Source organism: Nomascus leucogenys, chromosome 7b (genome assembly GCF_006542625.1).
Source record: "Nomascus leucogenys isolate Asia chromosome 7b, Asia_NLE_v1, whole genome shotgun sequence".
NCBI lineage: Eukaryota > Metazoa > Chordata > Mammalia > Primates > Hylobatidae > Nomascus > Nomascus leucogenys.
The window spans coordinates 5,140,421-5,157,156 of NC_044387.1; the positions used below are offsets into that span (position 1 = coordinate 5,140,421).

General features: G+C 46.4%; 2 protein-coding genes across 6 annotated transcripts in view; one reads left to right on the forward strand and one right to left on the reverse strand.

Moving 5' to 3' along the window:
* Positions 1 to 1,530, forward strand: part of SMC1B (structural maintenance of chromosomes 1B) — a 70,147-nt gene extending 68,617 nt beyond the window's left edge. For both annotated transcript variants that reach the window (XM_003281264.4, XM_030815380.1), the window contains 2 exons: positions 10 to 120; positions 934 to 1,530. In XM_003281264.4, coding sequence (XP_003281312.2) covers positions 10 to 120; positions 934 to 1,035 — 213 coding nt within the window. In that variant the 3' untranslated portion in view covers positions 1,036 to 1,530. The remainder of the gene's footprint in view (positions 1 to 9; positions 121 to 933) is intronic.
* A 2,090-nt stretch (positions 1,531 to 3,620) lies between these two features.
* FAM118A (family with sequence similarity 118 member A) overlaps positions 3,621 to 16,736 on the reverse strand; it is a 32,599-nt gene continuing 19,483 nt past the window's right edge. For 3 of the 4 annotated variants that reach the window (XM_030815383.1, XM_030815381.1, XM_030815382.1), the window contains 5 exons: positions 14,996 to 15,124; positions 13,004 to 13,289; positions 10,244 to 10,276; positions 9,214 to 9,297; positions 3,621 to 5,213 (listed from right to left, as the gene is read on the reverse strand). In XM_030815383.1, the coding sequence (XP_030671243.1) occupies positions 5,194 to 5,213; positions 9,214 to 9,297; positions 10,244 to 10,276; positions 13,004 to 13,289; positions 14,996 to 15,124 (552 nt within the window). In that variant the 3' untranslated portion in view covers positions 3,621 to 5,193. The remainder of the gene's footprint in view (positions 5,214 to 9,213; positions 9,298 to 10,243; positions 10,277 to 13,003; positions 13,290 to 14,995; positions 15,125 to 16,736) is intronic. The other variant, XM_030815384.1, reaches the window with a different exon arrangement.

A 16,736-nucleotide genomic window follows, 5' to 3' on the forward strand; every position in this document is an offset into this window, starting at 1 on the left:
TTCTTCCAGGTGTCAAGTTACATCAAAGAGCAAACTCAAGACCAGTTTCAGATGATAGTCATCTCCCTAAAAGAAGAGTTCTATTCCAGAGCCGACGCACTGATCGGCATCTATCCTGAGGTAAAGACAATCAGAGGGGAGAGGAGTGTACCCACTGCCAACTTCCCTTAGTACCCTGACAGCCACCGGGCTTTCCTTTTATAATTAAAACTTCCAAATGGAGTCTAAGGCTGAAATGATTTTTTAATCAAATAAGATTAAAAGTAACTACTGGTGTTTTCCTAGACAATACATAGAGATTGAAGATATATTTTAAGTGAAAAAAGCAAATGGAAAATTGCAGAACAGTAAGTAGGATAGTTTTGTTTTGTGAAATAATAGTCCATGTTAATTTACACAAAGTTAACATTATACTTATTTCTGTAGTGTTTCAGTGTTTTAAGCAAAAACAAATGCACTGTGGTAGAGCAAGGAACCATTTATCCTCCAAAAGTATCAGAGGACAAAACAAAGAAATACATTAGAAGTTCCAAGTTGTACAGTAACTTCTAAAATGTGAACACACCTTTCTCAAGCCATTGAAAATACTAACCTGAACTCATGGAGTACAGCCACTAGTTCAGGTCATTTGGTTTTGGACAGTTAGGATTTACTTCCTGAATTTTCCTTTAAGCAAAGATAAAAATTTACATTCCTGTGCCTACAGAATGTTAGGGGACCACCTAGAAATATAATGCATGAGTAATGGTAATGGAAATTCTCATACCAGATAATACCAAAAAAACCCACAACTGATATAAATGCAGATATCTTATTAGGTTGAAGAAGATTCCTTTTGAATGCAATTCTAGACTCACTAATGGCTCTTATTTTACTTTAATAATACTTTTTCCCTAATTAGGGGAACTTTTAACTGTCTTCTCTCCCTTTTAGTACGATGACTGCATGTTCAGCCGAGTTTTGACCCTAGATCTTTCTCAGTATCCAAACACTGAAGGCCAAGAAAGCAGCAAGAGACACGGAGAGTCCCGCTAGGGGCAGTCCTGCAGCAGTCACCTGATCACTGTTCAGTTCCCACTCTAATACTCACACAGCTCTTCCACAGGAGACTTCTGGAGCAAACAGGACCAGCCTGGTGCACCCTTTAAGAGAAACCTTAGTCGTTCTAGCCAAAGAGGCTGTGGCTCACTTTAGTTGAGTGTTCAGACCCCATTCTAGTAGGGAAAGTTTTCAGTGAGAGCTGGTGTTAAATGAGTTTTTAAAAAACAAACAAAAGGTACAATTTTGTACTATAATTCTAACTTCTATTTTGAAATAAGCTAGTCTAGTTGGAAAAATTTGGAATTCGGCTTCATCTTCACTCTGATCTTGCCTTGCACCCAAGTAATCTTGAAGGGAACTTCTCTTGGTTTTTAAACATACTAGTTATAAGATTGTTAATAAACTGTTGAACCTGGCTTTTGGGAAATTGTTTCAGAGAAACTGTTTGTTAGTATTGAAAATATCAATAAAAAATGTTCTAATTTCAAATGTCTCCAATGTAGAATTTTAGAAGCCAAAAATATTTTAATGGTGAAACTGAATTATGTCTCTTTCAATGCAATCTGAATTTTTCTAAATAGAATTTGTTCCAGAAATATTGAATACAGAGTTTCTCAAGTGACAACTGACTTCTCCACTTACAAACGTTGTTATGTGCAGGAAAGCTGCACTTTCACCACTTCATTTCCACTTCAAAATGGAACAAGACAGGCCAGGAGTGGCAGCTCACACGCTGGTAATCCCAGCACTTTGGGAGGCTGAGGCGGGTAGATCACTTGAGCTCAGGAGTTCGAGACCAGCCTGGCCAATGTGGTGAAACCCCATCTCTACTAAAAATACAAAAATAGCCAGGTGTGGTGGCACATGCCTGTAATTCCAGATACTCGGGAGGCTGAGGCAGGAGAATCGCTTGAACCCAGGAGGTGGAGGTTGCAGTGAGCCGAAATTGCGCCACTGTACTCCAGCCTGGGTGACAGAGACTGTCTCAAAAAAAAAAAAAAAAAGGAACAAGAAAATTCTGAGGTGGGCTTCCACTTCAGACTGCTTTGGGCCCAAGTGCTAACCAAGGAGTAGCCTCCTGAGTAAATGTATCCGTTTTAACAACACTGATTCATGTACTAACAGAATGCACTGTGTGAGGAAGAAATTAAATCTCAAAAAGATTTGGTTCCTTCCCGGAGGGGACTTCCAGTACGGTGAGATAGCTGACCTCTATGAACTGCAGACAGCAGAAGCCACTCTATTTGTCCTTCTCTTTTTTTGACACGGAGTCTCGTTCTGTTGCCCAGGCTGCAGTGCAGTGGCGCGATCTCTGCTCACTGCAACCTCCACCTCCTGGGTTCAAGCGATTCTCCTGCCTCAGCCTCCCAGGTAGCTGGGACTACAGGCACCTGCCACCGTGCCCGGCTGATTTTTGTATTTTTAGTAGAGACAGGTTTTTACCACATTGGCCAGGTTCGAACTCCTGGCCTTAAGTGATCCACCTGTCTCAGCCTCTCAAAGTGCTGGGATTACAGGCGTGAGCCACCGCGCTTGGCCGTTCTCTTTCATAACTTTGACTTATAGACTGTCAGTGATCCCACCAAGTTCAGTCATTTCTGATACAGCACAGCATACCCAGTAACCTAATTTAAGGGCCACAGCACATATTCAGGCTTTGTTGAGATAGTAAGGAGGTTCCTAGCAGGTACTTGTATAACTATTTAAAATGTAACCATTTTATTTTATTTTTTTTAGATGGAATTCCCTCTGTCGCCCAGGCTGGAGTGCAGTGGTGCAATCTTGGTTCACTGCAACCTCCGCCTCCTTGGTTCAAGTGATTCTCCTGCCTCAGTCTCCCAAGTAGCTGGGATTACAGGCGCACGCCAACACCCCAGGCTAATTTTTGTATTTTTAGTAGAGACAGGGTTTCACTATGTTGGCCAGGCTGGTCTCAAACTCCTGGCCTCAAGTGATCCGCCCCCCTCAGCCTCCCAAAGTGCTGCGATTACAGGTTTGAGCTACCTGCCTTGTCTTAAAATGTAACCATTTTAAAATGTAATAGCTATTCTAGCTTGAGGCAGTAAACAGCAGGGCCAACTTTGTTGCCTCCTGATGTGATGTTTCTCACTGACTAAACTATACACAAGCAAGTGCACTATGCTGGAGTTGCCTCTAGTCTATCAATCGGATTGGAATAAACTTTACATTCTACAATGAGCATACAACAGAACTGGATACATCCGACTAGATACATCCATGTGGTGCAGCAACATGGCTGCATCCCCCAGCAGAGCGCACAAAGCTTTTCTTAAAAATGGGCTGTAATGAGCTTTACACCCTACTGCACAGCATCCTCTATGCTTGTAATTCTGCTATACCCTGTGTCTGGCCAGCTCTCAGATTCAGATATTCCCTGACTGCACTTACTAAATGACATTAAAAAAAAATTTATAATGTTTGCTTTTTAAAACATTTAAATACATTCAAGTAATCATTTAGTTGATTTCACAGTTGGGTGGCAACTCAAGCTAAAAATTCTCACTAAATAACATTCTAGCAAGCCTTGGCGTAACTAAAGAAACACTGAGCACACAGGGTTGAAGTTAAAATTTTATTTATGGCTGGAGCGGCATAAAAGATTTGTTTTCCATGCTTCAAAAAGAAAAAAAAAATGTTTTCAGGGCTTCTCTCCCTCTCTATGCATTCTACCCTTCTGTTTCCTGTTCTTAACTTTCTCAGTACCTATGGGAGTCATCAATGGGGAGTGTTACAGGGCGTGGCAAGAAATGTCACATGGAAGGTAAGTGGCCTCAAACTGAAACCAAGCAGGGCTGTTTGTTTCCAAAGACAACCCTCCACTGTAGGGCCGCTCATGCACCGCCACGGAAGCCTCTGCAGGGTCACAGTCAGAGAAGCTCCCCGGCACCAGCAGCGCACTCAGCACAGCCATTTCATGTGGGTGAACCTGAGAAGGTTTAAAGTGTTGCAGGCCCTTTTCAAGTTTTGCCTCCCTCACTCTCTGCAAACTCCCTTAATGTGGGCCATGGAAGAGAATCTTAAGAGACAATAACAGAAAGACTGGATCTTACCCCAGAGAATAAAGACTTGCAAAGCCTGGAATTTGTAATGCTTGAAACCTGGTCTTTCGAACTTGTGCTATCTCGGTTGTCAGTCCCACAGTGGCCCTGCACAACGCTGGCCTGAACTTCTGAAAAGGGCCTCTGCCTCCTCCGATTTCAGTTCTTAGCAATATCAGACCTGTGTTTCTTTGAAACAGAAGTTACTAAAACAACCTAATTCCAAAGAAGCCCTTTTGATCCAGCTGTTCTCCCTAAAAACATTTTCACTAGCGGATTCATTCTTTACTATTTAACAGTGGAACAAACATACCTTTAAAACATACCTTTAAAATGCTTTGTATAGTAACATGTTTCCACATACAAATTATAAAATGTGTTTATTTTGCCGGGCACAGTGGCTCATGCCTGTAATCCTAGCACTTTGGGAGGCCAAGGCAGGCGGATCACCTGAGGTCAAGAGTTCGAGAGCAGCCTGGCCAACGTGGTGAAACTCCAACTCTACTAAAAATTAAAAAATTAGCTGGGCATGGTGGTGGACGCCTGTAATCCCAGCTACCCGGGAGGCTGAGGCAGGAGAATCACTCGAGCCCAGGAGGTGGAGGCTGCAGTGAGCTGAGATTGCGCCACTGCACTCTGTCCTGGGTGACAGAGTGAGACTCTGACTCAAGAAAAAAAAAAAAAAAAAGTGTCTATTTCGTATTTTCTCTTTGGCAACTACTGTTGCTTGGACAGTCTTTACTCTTCCCCTTTTATTACGAAAAATACCACCTTGACAAAAGAGAGCCTGTCAGATGGGAACGGGAACACCAGGTCCACCCCTTCCCACGGATTCTGGCCCCTGAGGTAGCTATCCATCAGTCCTTGCAAAGTCCACCTGAAGTGCGTCTGCGTCACCTCCTGCACAGTTCAACACACAGGGGAGCCCTCTCACCCAGCCTTGAGGGCCGCATGCCCATGTGGCTCTCTTGGTGTATGTGGCGGTTTCGCAATCAGAGATCACGTGGAGTTCTCCACACGTTCCTCTTCGTTTGGGCACTGTGGTTACAGAAGGCTAGTTTTCAAGGTGCAGGTTTTACTGGTTTTAAAGATTTCAAGACCCTCCAGCATCATCTGTTTAAATAAAAGAACGAAATGCCCAAGGGTTAAAGTCCAGCTAAAAGAAGTTATTTGCAATAGATTTCTATTTCAGAAACTGCTTTACAATTGTTCTTATGTACGGAAGATTTTGAAAACCCCTCCACAATGGAAACAGTAGCCACTGTCTGGAAATGACCTTGCGTAATTATCAATACTATCAGGGGATCGAGCAAGTGATGACATTACATTTGCAATGATCTGTGGGAATCTCAATCCATGAACATGGATGCTCTTTTATTTCTTAGTGGACTGAGAATGGGGCAATTTCAACAAACATACAGTGAGAGCCTGTCGGAGGTATGGAGAAGAATAAGCCTGTTGATTCCTCTGGGCTCCCCAGGCTTGGCTTCTCTCACCCACATGCAGGACAGGCCAAGGCTTTCTGTACAACAGAGGCCAGGAGCTTCGCCCTAAGGAGACATGCCTGGGTGGGGAGAGCCGGGGCTGCAGGTGCAGGTGATGGTGTCTAGGGGCACAGATCTCACAGGTATTGAAGAAAACCCCTACCCAATGCTCCATAGCAAGGTCTACCAGGCAGTAGGCCCTGCTCCCGATGTGCACACCAGTCAGAGGTAGGCCATGGGGGGACAAAATCTATGTACACGCAACAGCAGCAACAGCAGAAGAAAGCCAATCTATTGAGAATAATCGCCCGGGCAGGCACTGGAGAAGCCCAGATATGCAGAAAACAAAACAATGAACATGAAAGAAACTAGTGGAAAAGAACCACCTACCCCAGAGCAAACAGTTCACAGAACACCAGTTTTGTGTTTTTACTTATATGATGGTTCTACTAGCTGAACTCACAATCCAAATATTTGCAAAAAGATTTCAAACAGTTTGATCCAAAACAATATCAAAATCGAATTCTCTAAAACGTGTGTGCCCCCAAGTGCACTTGAAGTTGTATAAAACTATTATTATTATTTTATCTTTTTTGAAACGGAGTCTTGCTCTGTCACCCAGGCTGGAGTACAATGGTGCGATCTGGGCTCACTGCAACCTCCACCTCCTGGGTTCAAGCAATTCTCCTGCCTCAGCCTCCTGAGTAGCTAGGACTACAGGCGCCCGCGACCGCACCCGCCTAATTTTTGTATTTTTAGTAGAGACGGGGTTTTGCCATGTTGGCCAGGCTGGTCTCGAACTCCTGACCTCAGGTGATTCACCTGCCTCCACCTCCCAAAGTGCTGATAATACAGGCGTGAACCACTACGCCTAGCCAAAGTTGTATAAAACTAAATGAAAGGATGTTGAGTCTGTGACAGCTGCCCCTCACAGCTCTCCCACAAGGACCCCCACATCAGCTCATTCATCTTCCCTGCCCCTGGACGGCAGGACGCTAGGGCACCCCCACCCCCTACCGCCAGCCCTCGCTTATGCTATAATTCATTCTGCAGGTGGCCCTTTTAGAGCTGCCTTATTTTACTTGACTAAATTTGCACTCACTAAGAATCTTTATAACATGTACTGTTATGGTCCCTGTGGTGTTGAAGGAACATGCAGGGACATAATACTGCTCCAGCACACCCACTGAAGGATTTAAATGTTAAATGAAGAGGTAACTGATAAGCTGGATGCTTCATAGCTCTCAGAAATTTTGGGTGGACTGCTATATAGGTATTTAAGAGTGTTTTACTTTGGTTTACTTATATAAAGTACTAAATATAAACTCCTATTATATGAAAATCCTCTCTCCCAACGTTTTCAGGAATGTAGTAGAGTCAGATAACCAGGTTGACTTCTGTCTCCAGAGTTCTCACAGACTTACAACAACAGATGCTCTGAGAAAAGGTAACTAAGAAAAGAGCTTGGCCGGGCGCAGTGGCTCACGCCTATAATCCCAGCAGTTTGGGAAGCCAAAGTGGGTGGAACACAAGGTCAGGAGTTTGAGACCAGCCTGGCCAACATAGTGAAACCCCATCTCTACCAAGAATACAAAATTAGTCGGGCATGGTGGTGTGCGCGTGTAGTCCCAGCTGCTCAGGAGGCTGAGGCAGGAAAATAGCTTGAACCCAAGAGGCGGAGGTTGCAGTGAGCCGAGATCGCAACACTGCACTCCAGCCTGGGCGACAGAGCAGGACTCTGTCTCAAAAAGTAAAAAAAAGACATCAGAGAAAACTTAAAAGACGGTGGAAATCAATCCAGGCAATCCCAACCAGTAAAACTTCCAGAAAAGGAGAACAGAGAAGATGGAAAGAAGAAATAAAGAGAATCACAGACTATTCCAGAACTGGAGAAATGGAAGAGGAAAAAGAACATGTGAGTAAGGCAGGTAAAAAACTTTTCCACCTAAATACATCCTCACTGAATTTCTAATCAAGGGAAAAGAGGATCCTAAAAACTCCCAGGAAAAAAAGCAACGGGTACCTTCAAATCACTGGGAACAGGTTCCCATCAGACCCTCTTCATAGGAAACCTGGTCTTCTGACAGTGGACTCCGGGGGAATCACAACCGAGAACCCCATGCCAAAACTCGCGCGAGCATGAGGATGGCACAGACACCTGCAGACATACGGCCCTCAGGAGGCGACCCCACACTGGGGTCTGCAGAAGCAGCCCCAGGAGGTACTAGCAGGATGGATGGGGGGCCGGAACAAGGGAGACCTGGGCCTCCATCTCAGAGAGGAGGGAAGCTCAGGAGGCAGCAGTCCCCAGCGGAGCCGACCAGGAGAAGGTGTCCTGGGAGATGTGGAGTGGCAGGATGAAGAGAATGCATACTTTAAAAAAAAAAAAAATTCTTCTTCAGTTCTGAAAGCTGAGGGAATGCATACGTTTAAGAATATTGGGAAACGTTAGTTTTTGGAAAACAAAGGGGAAAGAAGAACCTAAAAGCTCCTCAAAAAGTAAGAAGTAACACAAATGTCTTCAAGCCCCAACATTAAACAATAAAAAATGGGAGAATGGAAAGCAAGAACAAGCCACATTTGACCCTGACATTGAGAACACATCTGCAGCTGGCACAGGCGACGTGGCACTGGGCCCACGGCCACAACACACATGCTGCAGCTGGCACAGGCGACGTGGCACTGGGCCCAGGGCCACGGCCACAAGCTGGCTAAGCAGGAAAGAACACTGGCGCTGTTTTCATCAAGTAAATGCTTTTGTTTGCCAACTTTTACAATCAACCTACAGACGGACTGGGGGTCTCATTTCCTTTCCGTCCTGTCACCACGGAGACCGACAAAACGGGGAAGCCAGCGGGCTAGGGGGTGGGATACGCAAGCGGGGGCCCATCCAGCCCAGGCTTCGTGTTGAGAAGTCTGGCTTAAGTATGTTATTTAAAGAATGAGAAATAACACACAGCACTACGCAAACCTGGGAGGAGGAGGAGAAGGGGAGGAGAGGGAGGGACCGGCATGAAGGAGCGAGATCGCCCTTCATAGTGTCAACAGAGAGGCCTATTCAAATACACTGTTGAGATAAATAGTTCATCACTTAAATAAATCTTAGTCTGTAACAGAGGCAACAAAGCTTAAATGGGTTAAAGTGCTTTTCTCCAGAGACACAGGTGACATGCGTCAAGCTAGTGGTCACCCTTGGGGGCTGGAGGAGGCTGGAGAGTGACAAGGGGCGTCCTGGCAATGCTGCTTCCTCAACTGGATGTGATTAGATAGGAGCGTTCACTTTGCAAAAATGCACTGAGCTGACCTTACATAACTTGTGCACTTTTTATTCATCTTTTTAACTTTTCTTTTTGTAGAGAGCACCCTTTTGCCCGCTGCACCTTCTTAGCGTATGTTTTCTCCGTAACATTTTTCTAAAGAGGTACCAGTACCTCTGGGCAGTTGGAATTGGGTTGGGGTGAGAGGTCAGGGCCTCTGCTAAGCCTCCTGTGCTCTCTGGCCCTGACAGAATGTATGCACCGTCCTCCCACCATAGGGCCCGGGGCCTTAAAGCGCAGCACGGTTCCTGAAGATGCCTGCCAACAAGAGCGACCTGAAGCAGCTCCCCACAAAAAGAACAGACACAATACCAGTATCTGATTGTCTGTGTTTTTTTGAAACTTCAATTCCATTCTCTTCTAACTTCCTCTTTGCACAGTCCTGGCACGCATTACCTGAAAGAGAAAAATTTATTAAGAAGCTTGTTTATTTAGAATCCACTCGCTAAGACACAGTTTATAAATGTGACCTTACTGAAGCACTGGCCAAACAGACCCTGCCATCCACTACAGACGACATCAACCACGCTACGGCTTCTCTCCAAAGCAAGCCATGCTTCCAGGAGTCGCATTTCAGTAAGAAAGCAACTGTAATAGAGATGTCCTTTCGCATGGGAACAGGTGGAAATGGGAAGCTGACTGCGGCGGTTTTATACTTCCTGCACCACTAACATGGATATGACGTGAGCAGCTCCCACATCGATGCGCGTTTCCTCATCTGTGAACGCACTGGGCCAAACAGCCAGGGGAAACAGGGCTGCACACAGAGGCCTCTGCGCCACTCACCAGAGTCCCTTTTACCCAAATGATTCAGCAAGGGGAGGCACCTGGGGCCCAGTTCACACACAGGAGGACGCCCATGGCCACCGAGTCTTGTTAAATTTATAAACAGGCAGAATTGATCCCAGCAAGAAGAGCGTTCACATTTCAAAACAAGTATTAAATAGAAAGCTTCTGTGTGCAAGCTCAGACCCGTGCAATGAAGATTTCAGAAGAGCTGGGTCATTCTAAGGCACTGCATCTGGCGCTACATGGTATCACACAAATACAGCCTGTTCCAAATCCCGTCACTCTTGATTCTAGGGCAAGAAATTATTCTCAGGTGCCAGCTGGCCCACGTGTGACTCGGCTGTGCTTCCTCATCAAAGGGATGGCTTTTAGTCTCTCGGTGTGGCAGGGACCATGCTAAGGCATGGCTATTTATCATCTTCAGTGGGGCTGTTTTAATACAAGCTAATTATTTAAGGTGACAAACAAATGTTTATGATTTTACAGTTAGTGACAGAAGACAATGGAATGTGTAGGCAAAAAACAGGCTGGCGAGAAGAAAGATCTGCTTTACCCAATAATGTGGTGCTGTCCACTCGATCAGCATCTGAAGGAGAAAGAAAAGCAGTCAGTGGAGCCGAGATACCAAGAGCTCATCCTCCTCAGGCCACCCTGAGGCAGTGACTAGGAACGGCAGTGACTGGGAACAGGCTTCTGGGCAGCTCAGCCCGCGCGGGCTGTGGACTCCTGAGCTGCTGGCTGCCCTCACCTCTACCTCCCAGGCTTGGCGCGAGGACTCGCTGAAGGAGCCAGCTGGCAAAGGGAGCATGGTGTGGTGTGGTGTGTCCGCGGTCGCTAGCATGACTGTCATTGTCACGGGCCTCCTCTCCCATCAGGAGTGGCATTCCATGAATTCGAGTACAAATGTCCTTCATGACACAGTCACAGATTAAAACTCCCAATGACCTTGCAGACTTCTGGCAGCCTGTCGAATCCACTTGCCTGCCCCAACCTGGAAAGGGAGCCTCAGTGGGACAGAAGGCTGCTCAGCCCCACTCTAGGAGCCTGAGCACATGCAGGATTACCCTGGGTCCTGTTCTTCCAGGGAGCGTGCGGGCGGAATGAGAAGCGGCGGACAGGGGCAGAGATGAGGAAAGCCCGCTGCCTCTCTGCAGAGCCATGCACGTGGGCCGGTGCCAGGATGCACCAAATGGTGTATTTTGCTCTGCAGTCAGGCCAGGATCCCAATCCCAGCTTCAAAATGTCTGGGCACGTTATGTGCCTGTGCCAGCTCAGCTCGTCTCATCTATGAAATCATCTACTTACTAGCACTGCATGCTGCCACCGAGAAACCAAGTGAGGTCAGAATATGGAACTCCCAGTGGAGGGTGACACACAGCAAGCAGGGGCTCTTTTCTTCCGCCCTTAATAAGAAGCTGTTGCCCTAATTATACTTTTATTTATGGAAATGGAACTTAACATTGGTCCATTTTGCTAATTATTAGCAATTCTGAAAAGAAATGATAGTGGTTAAAAAAACAACAAAAACCTTAGCGAGTGGATTATCTGCGCATTCTCTAGTCTCCAAGTTCACAGCTGGTCACATATACCTGCCTCTGTGGCTAACCTCGTTCCAGTGTGTGGTGAGTGTGCCTGGGTTTCCTGTTAGAATTAAACGAGCCAGCACAGGCCTTTCCAAGCTTGCCATCATCAATGTTTTATGATGCCAAACTCGCAGCTATTAATTCCCTTATGTCAAGATGCCCAAGTTTAAGAATTTCTCACTTATCCTGGTCATTCCTGATAGATGAGCAATTTCTCAAAAGGGCCAAGGAGCACTACTTAAAAGAGGTGTTGCATTCAGAACAGGGAAAATACATTACGTGAAAAAAGAAGTAAAGTGTTCATGAAATCATTTTGTGCTCGTGAAGTTGTAACTTTTCAACTGCAGCGACAGGACACAAATATGAGATGTCTGCGTCTTTCAAGTGTTAAGTATCACAACTGATAAAGCTAGCCTGGTAGTTTTCTTTCTTGGTTAAGGAAACCTGAAACAGGAATAAATGTGTCCAGCTATACATGTGTGCACAGCTGTAAACTTCAAAGTTACTTTATTTTTTATTTTTAGAGACAGGGTCTTGCTCCGACGTCCAGGCTGGAATACAGTGGCGTGATCACGGCTCACTGCAGTCTCTAACTCCTGGGCTCAAGTGATCCCCCACCTGAGCCTCCAGAGTAGCTGGAATCACAGATGTCCAGGACCAAACCCAGTTTTGTTTTTTTTTTTTTTTTTTTTTTTTGAGACAGAGTCTCCCTCTGTTGTCCAGGCTGGAGTGCAGTGGCATGATCTCGGCTCACTGTAAGCTCTGCCTCCCAGGTTCATGCCATTCTCCTGCCTCAGCCTCCCAAGTAGCTGGGACTACAGGTGCCCGCCACCACGCCCAGCTGATTTTTTGTATTTTTAGTAGAGACGGGGTTTCACTGTGTTAGCCAGGATGGTCTCGCTCTCCTGACCTCGTGATCCACCCACCTCAGCCTCCCAAAGTGCTGGGATTACAGGCACGAGCCACCGCGCCCGGCCCAAACCCAGCTCATTTTTAAAAACATTTTTGTAGAGACCAGGTCTCCCTATGTTGCCCAGGCTGGTCTTAAACTCTTGGGCTCAAGCAATCCTCCTGCCATGGCCTCCCAAAAAACTAGGAGGACAGCCGTGAGCCACAGCACCCAGCCTAAAGTTACTTTAAAGTTCTAGTTACAGACTGTCACTAGGACACCAATTACTCCAATCTTCTAATTTTCAATTACAGAGGCAGTTTTAAAAAATAATAACTGAAAGATTGGTGAATTTTATGGGTATGTGAATTACATCAAAATAGAGTGAGAGAAACAACTGGAAGAGCCCTATGAGTTTTGTACTTGAAAAGTGAAGACAGGCCGGGCACAGTGGCTCTCGCCTGTAATCCCAGCACTTCAGGAGGCCAAGGCAGGTGGATCACCTGAGGTTGGGAGTTCGAGACTAGCCTGACCAACATGGTGAAACCCTGTCTCTACTAAAAATACAAAATTAGCCAGGCGTGGTGACACATGCCTGTAATCCCAGCTACTCGGGAGGCTGAGGCAGGAGAATCCCTTGAACCTGGGAGGCAGAGGTTGTGGTAAACCAAGATGGTGCCATTGCACTCCAGCCTGGGCAACAAGAGCGAAACTCCGTCTCAACAACAACAAAAAAAAAAGAAAGAAAGAAAGACAGACAGACAGACAGACAGAAAGAAAGAAAGAAAGAAAGAAAGAGAAAGAAAGAAAGAAAAAGAGGAAGTGAAGCCAGCCCCCATACCTGGGCTTTGCTGTTTGCAGATCTGAGTGGCAAGGTCTTGCACATATCCTGGAAAATGGTCAAAACAGCCCCCGTAGGATACAACTTTGATTCCGTGCAGAAGCATATCTGCCTGATGCTTAAAGAAATGGTCTTCATTCTCCTTCAGCACAAGCATGTAGTGCTCCAAATCCACTTTATTCGGCACGGAGTAAAGAAACAGGGCCTGGAATATCTGATCACGAAGGGTCTCTCCACAGCCCACAAACAGAAATGACTTGGTGCGGTATAAGTTCTGGAGGACTTCCTAGAAAAGGCCAATGAAGAAATTGAGTGCTCATTTGAAAGACAGCAAGAGCTTACGACTAACCAAGTCACATGCGTGTGCTTTTATATCACTGCTCCCTGACAGGCATTCCCAGGGCCACACTGAGGAACACAATTAGAAGGACAGTATCCTCTCCCGACATGGCACTCAGGTCACCCCACAGAAGCAACCTGTGGCGGCAAAGACCAGAGCTGGGCTGCGCCTGCCTGTCCCCACCTAAGCCGGGGTAACTGGTCTTTGGCCGAGGTGGGTGGCAGTGCACACGCCCCTTACAGCAAGGCCAGCCCATCGCCCACCCCACACACTCACCAGCGCAGTCACCCAACTCAAATCTTCTCAAATTGGGTACAATTTTAAATTATTAAAACATAAAATGAGGACGGTAAATGTTTTCAGTTCAGAATTATGCACATAAAACACCCTGAAATTAATGTTGACCTCAGTGGGTCACATGTGGGAATTCTTGCAGGGGTGGTTTTGCAAATGAGGGCAGGAGAGTTGAGGAGGGGATCAGTGACCATGACTGACGGGGTCGGGTGGGCACAGGGAAAGCAGATTGCATGGGGTCACTCAGGCAGGCAGGAGGGAATCACCAATTCAGCTAACCAAGTATCTCAGAGAGGCTCAATCTCAGCACAGGTATTTCTTATAACCAGGCAGTATTAATGATGCAACTGAAAAGCATCTGCCCGGTCATCCTGCTGACACCTGTTGCGGCATGACACGGGCCCAGGGATGAGCACTGAGGAACAGGGCGCCTAGCTGTGTGCTCGTGGGTGAATCCGCAGACACTGAGTTTCTCAGCGCTTAACAGAAGCACAGCTTTTGCACACTTCATTCTAGGGCATCAAGAAGACCTCACAGCCGGGAGCAGGGGTGCACACCTGCAGTCCCAGCTACTCAGGAGACTAAGGCAGGAGACTAAGACCAAGGAGAACTCCTTGGGCCCAGGAGTTCAAGGAAGCAGTGAGCTTTGATCATGCCACCGCACTTCAGCCTGGGCCACAGAGCAAGACCCTGTCTATTTAAGAAGAAGAAAAATAAAAACCTCACAGAGAATAAAGTTTTATTTACTTGTATTTATTTATTTTAGAAATGAGGTATCGCTGTGTTGCCCAGGCTGGAGTGCAGTGGTGCGATCCCAGCTCACTGTAGCCTCTCCCTCCTGGACTCAAGTGATCCTCCTGCCTTGGCCTGCCACAGCACTGGGATTACAGGCATGAGCCACTATACCAGTCCAAGAATGAAGCTTTACAACTACAGGAAGGAGAGCAGAGAATTTCAGACCAGAAGATGCCTGGAAGAACAAGGACAACATTCTAGACTGCACGGGGCCCTGTATGTCATGCTGAGGAGTTTCACTGTATACCTGGGCAGGTGAGAACCACCAAACGGCTGGGGCTCCTGGAGAGGGTAAGGGCAGATCTATGCTTTTAAAGGAATCATGAATTCCTTCCTCCAGCAAATGTTCGCCAACCATCTACTCAACATGGAGGCACCATGCAGGACCCCAGAGGTACAGACGAGGACAAGAGACGTGGCCCCTCCCTCAGCAACTGTGTGCAGGGCCGACCTGAAGGGCACGGACACCTGGAGCCTGGGAAGCCACTGGACTGCAGCCAATGGCCAGTGGCCACCAGCAATCCCTGAGAGGACGCACCGATGCTAATTAGGATGGGCCGTACCATGACTTCTGCGTCTTGAGTGACATCTTTATACCCCGATGGGTCCAGCACCATCCCGCAGGGGTCCGTGTAGAGGCCGTGAATGTGGAGGACGCCGTACTTGATGTGCCCTCTTGCCCACTCAAGGACCTACCAAACATCAAGCCAAGAAAAAGAAACACATCCTCAAACTGTTTCAAACAGAGAGAAGAAAATACTGAAAATGGACTCATAGTTTTTAAATCTGTCTTGGAAAGAATGAGAGAGATGCTTCACTTTACAATTACACCTTCAAAACCTAAGAGAAACTTGGCTGTGAGGCCTAGTTATTCCCGTCCTACGACGGTACAATCCCACCTGTAAAACCTGAGAGGATCGGCTGTTAGTGCCAGTCATGCTGGTCCCATGACAGCAAAAGAGCTTCTGGGTGGCTCATACCTATAATCCCAGCTACTCAGGCCAAGGCCAAGACTTGAGCTCAGGAGTTCGAGACCAGCCTGGGCAACAAAGTGAGACCCCGTCTCAGGGGGAAAAAAAAAAAAGGACTTATTTAAAGACAGACAATTATATAGAAAATGTCTTTAACAGTTGAGATTACAGCAAACTGTTATGAGTGATTACTTTAGGTGGGTTATGGGGACTTTCACTTCTAAGTTATATGTTATATTTTAATTACTGCTATTTCTGTATTACTTCTACACACCCAGAAAAAAAATATATATATGTATGTGGAGAAAAGTATTTATCAAATGGCTAAGTGCATTCCTTTCAGTTCAGGATACAGAACACAGGACCTTATAAAGATGCCCAGCGGGTCACTGTCAAGTCATCTTCACCCCAGAGCCCGCGCAGCAGCAAGTGGAATGGACACAAACACCAACAGCCCTGCTGCCATCATTGGGTGGTGAGCCAGCTGGCAGTTCTGTTTATGCAACTGGCTGTTTGTTTCCAACAGCAAGCCCCAGCAGTGGGGACAGTGTGGCTCAGACGCAAAGAGCAGGTGTCTACCCCAAGGCACTGCCAGCAGGAGTGGGTGCCTTGACCCTGCCCGCTCCCCTCAGGTGGCCCTGCCCCTGCGTACACTGCCCCGTGCCCCATAATTCAGTTTCTTTGTACACAGAGCAGGGCCAGGGCCTTCCCTCACAAGGCAGCCCAGACAACACAGGCAGCAGTGTTAATTATGAATAACATAAGCAGACACACAAAGGTCGCAAGTGTGTCACAAAAGAAATATCAAGAATCACATGAAACTAGGCTCGACCTTTAGTAACACAAGAAATCAATGTTGAAAATTTCCAGCTATCAAATGGACAAAGTGTATTTCACTTTGTTTTTTAATAACACCATGTGTTGGCAAGATACAGGAAATGGACACTCCCACACACAGCCACTACCGGGAGAGTAACTGCTGCTCTGCCTGGAAAACAATTTGGTAATTGACATCATCAGTCTTTAACATATTCATACCTTTTAACCGTAAAACTCTTCTAGGAATTGATCTTGAAAACAGGACATTAAAGTATGAGGACCCTGTAGTGTTATTTATAACTGTAAATACATGCTAACTGATACAGTTTGGACATTTGTCCCCACCCAAATCTCATGTTGAATTGTGATCCCCAGTGCTGGCGGTGGGGCCTGGCGGGACATGCTTGGATCAGGGGACAGGATCATCCCTCATGGCTTAGTGCCATCTTCGTGATAGTGACTTCTTGAGAAATCTGGTCATTTAAAAGCATGTGGCACCTCCCCCCTGCCACTC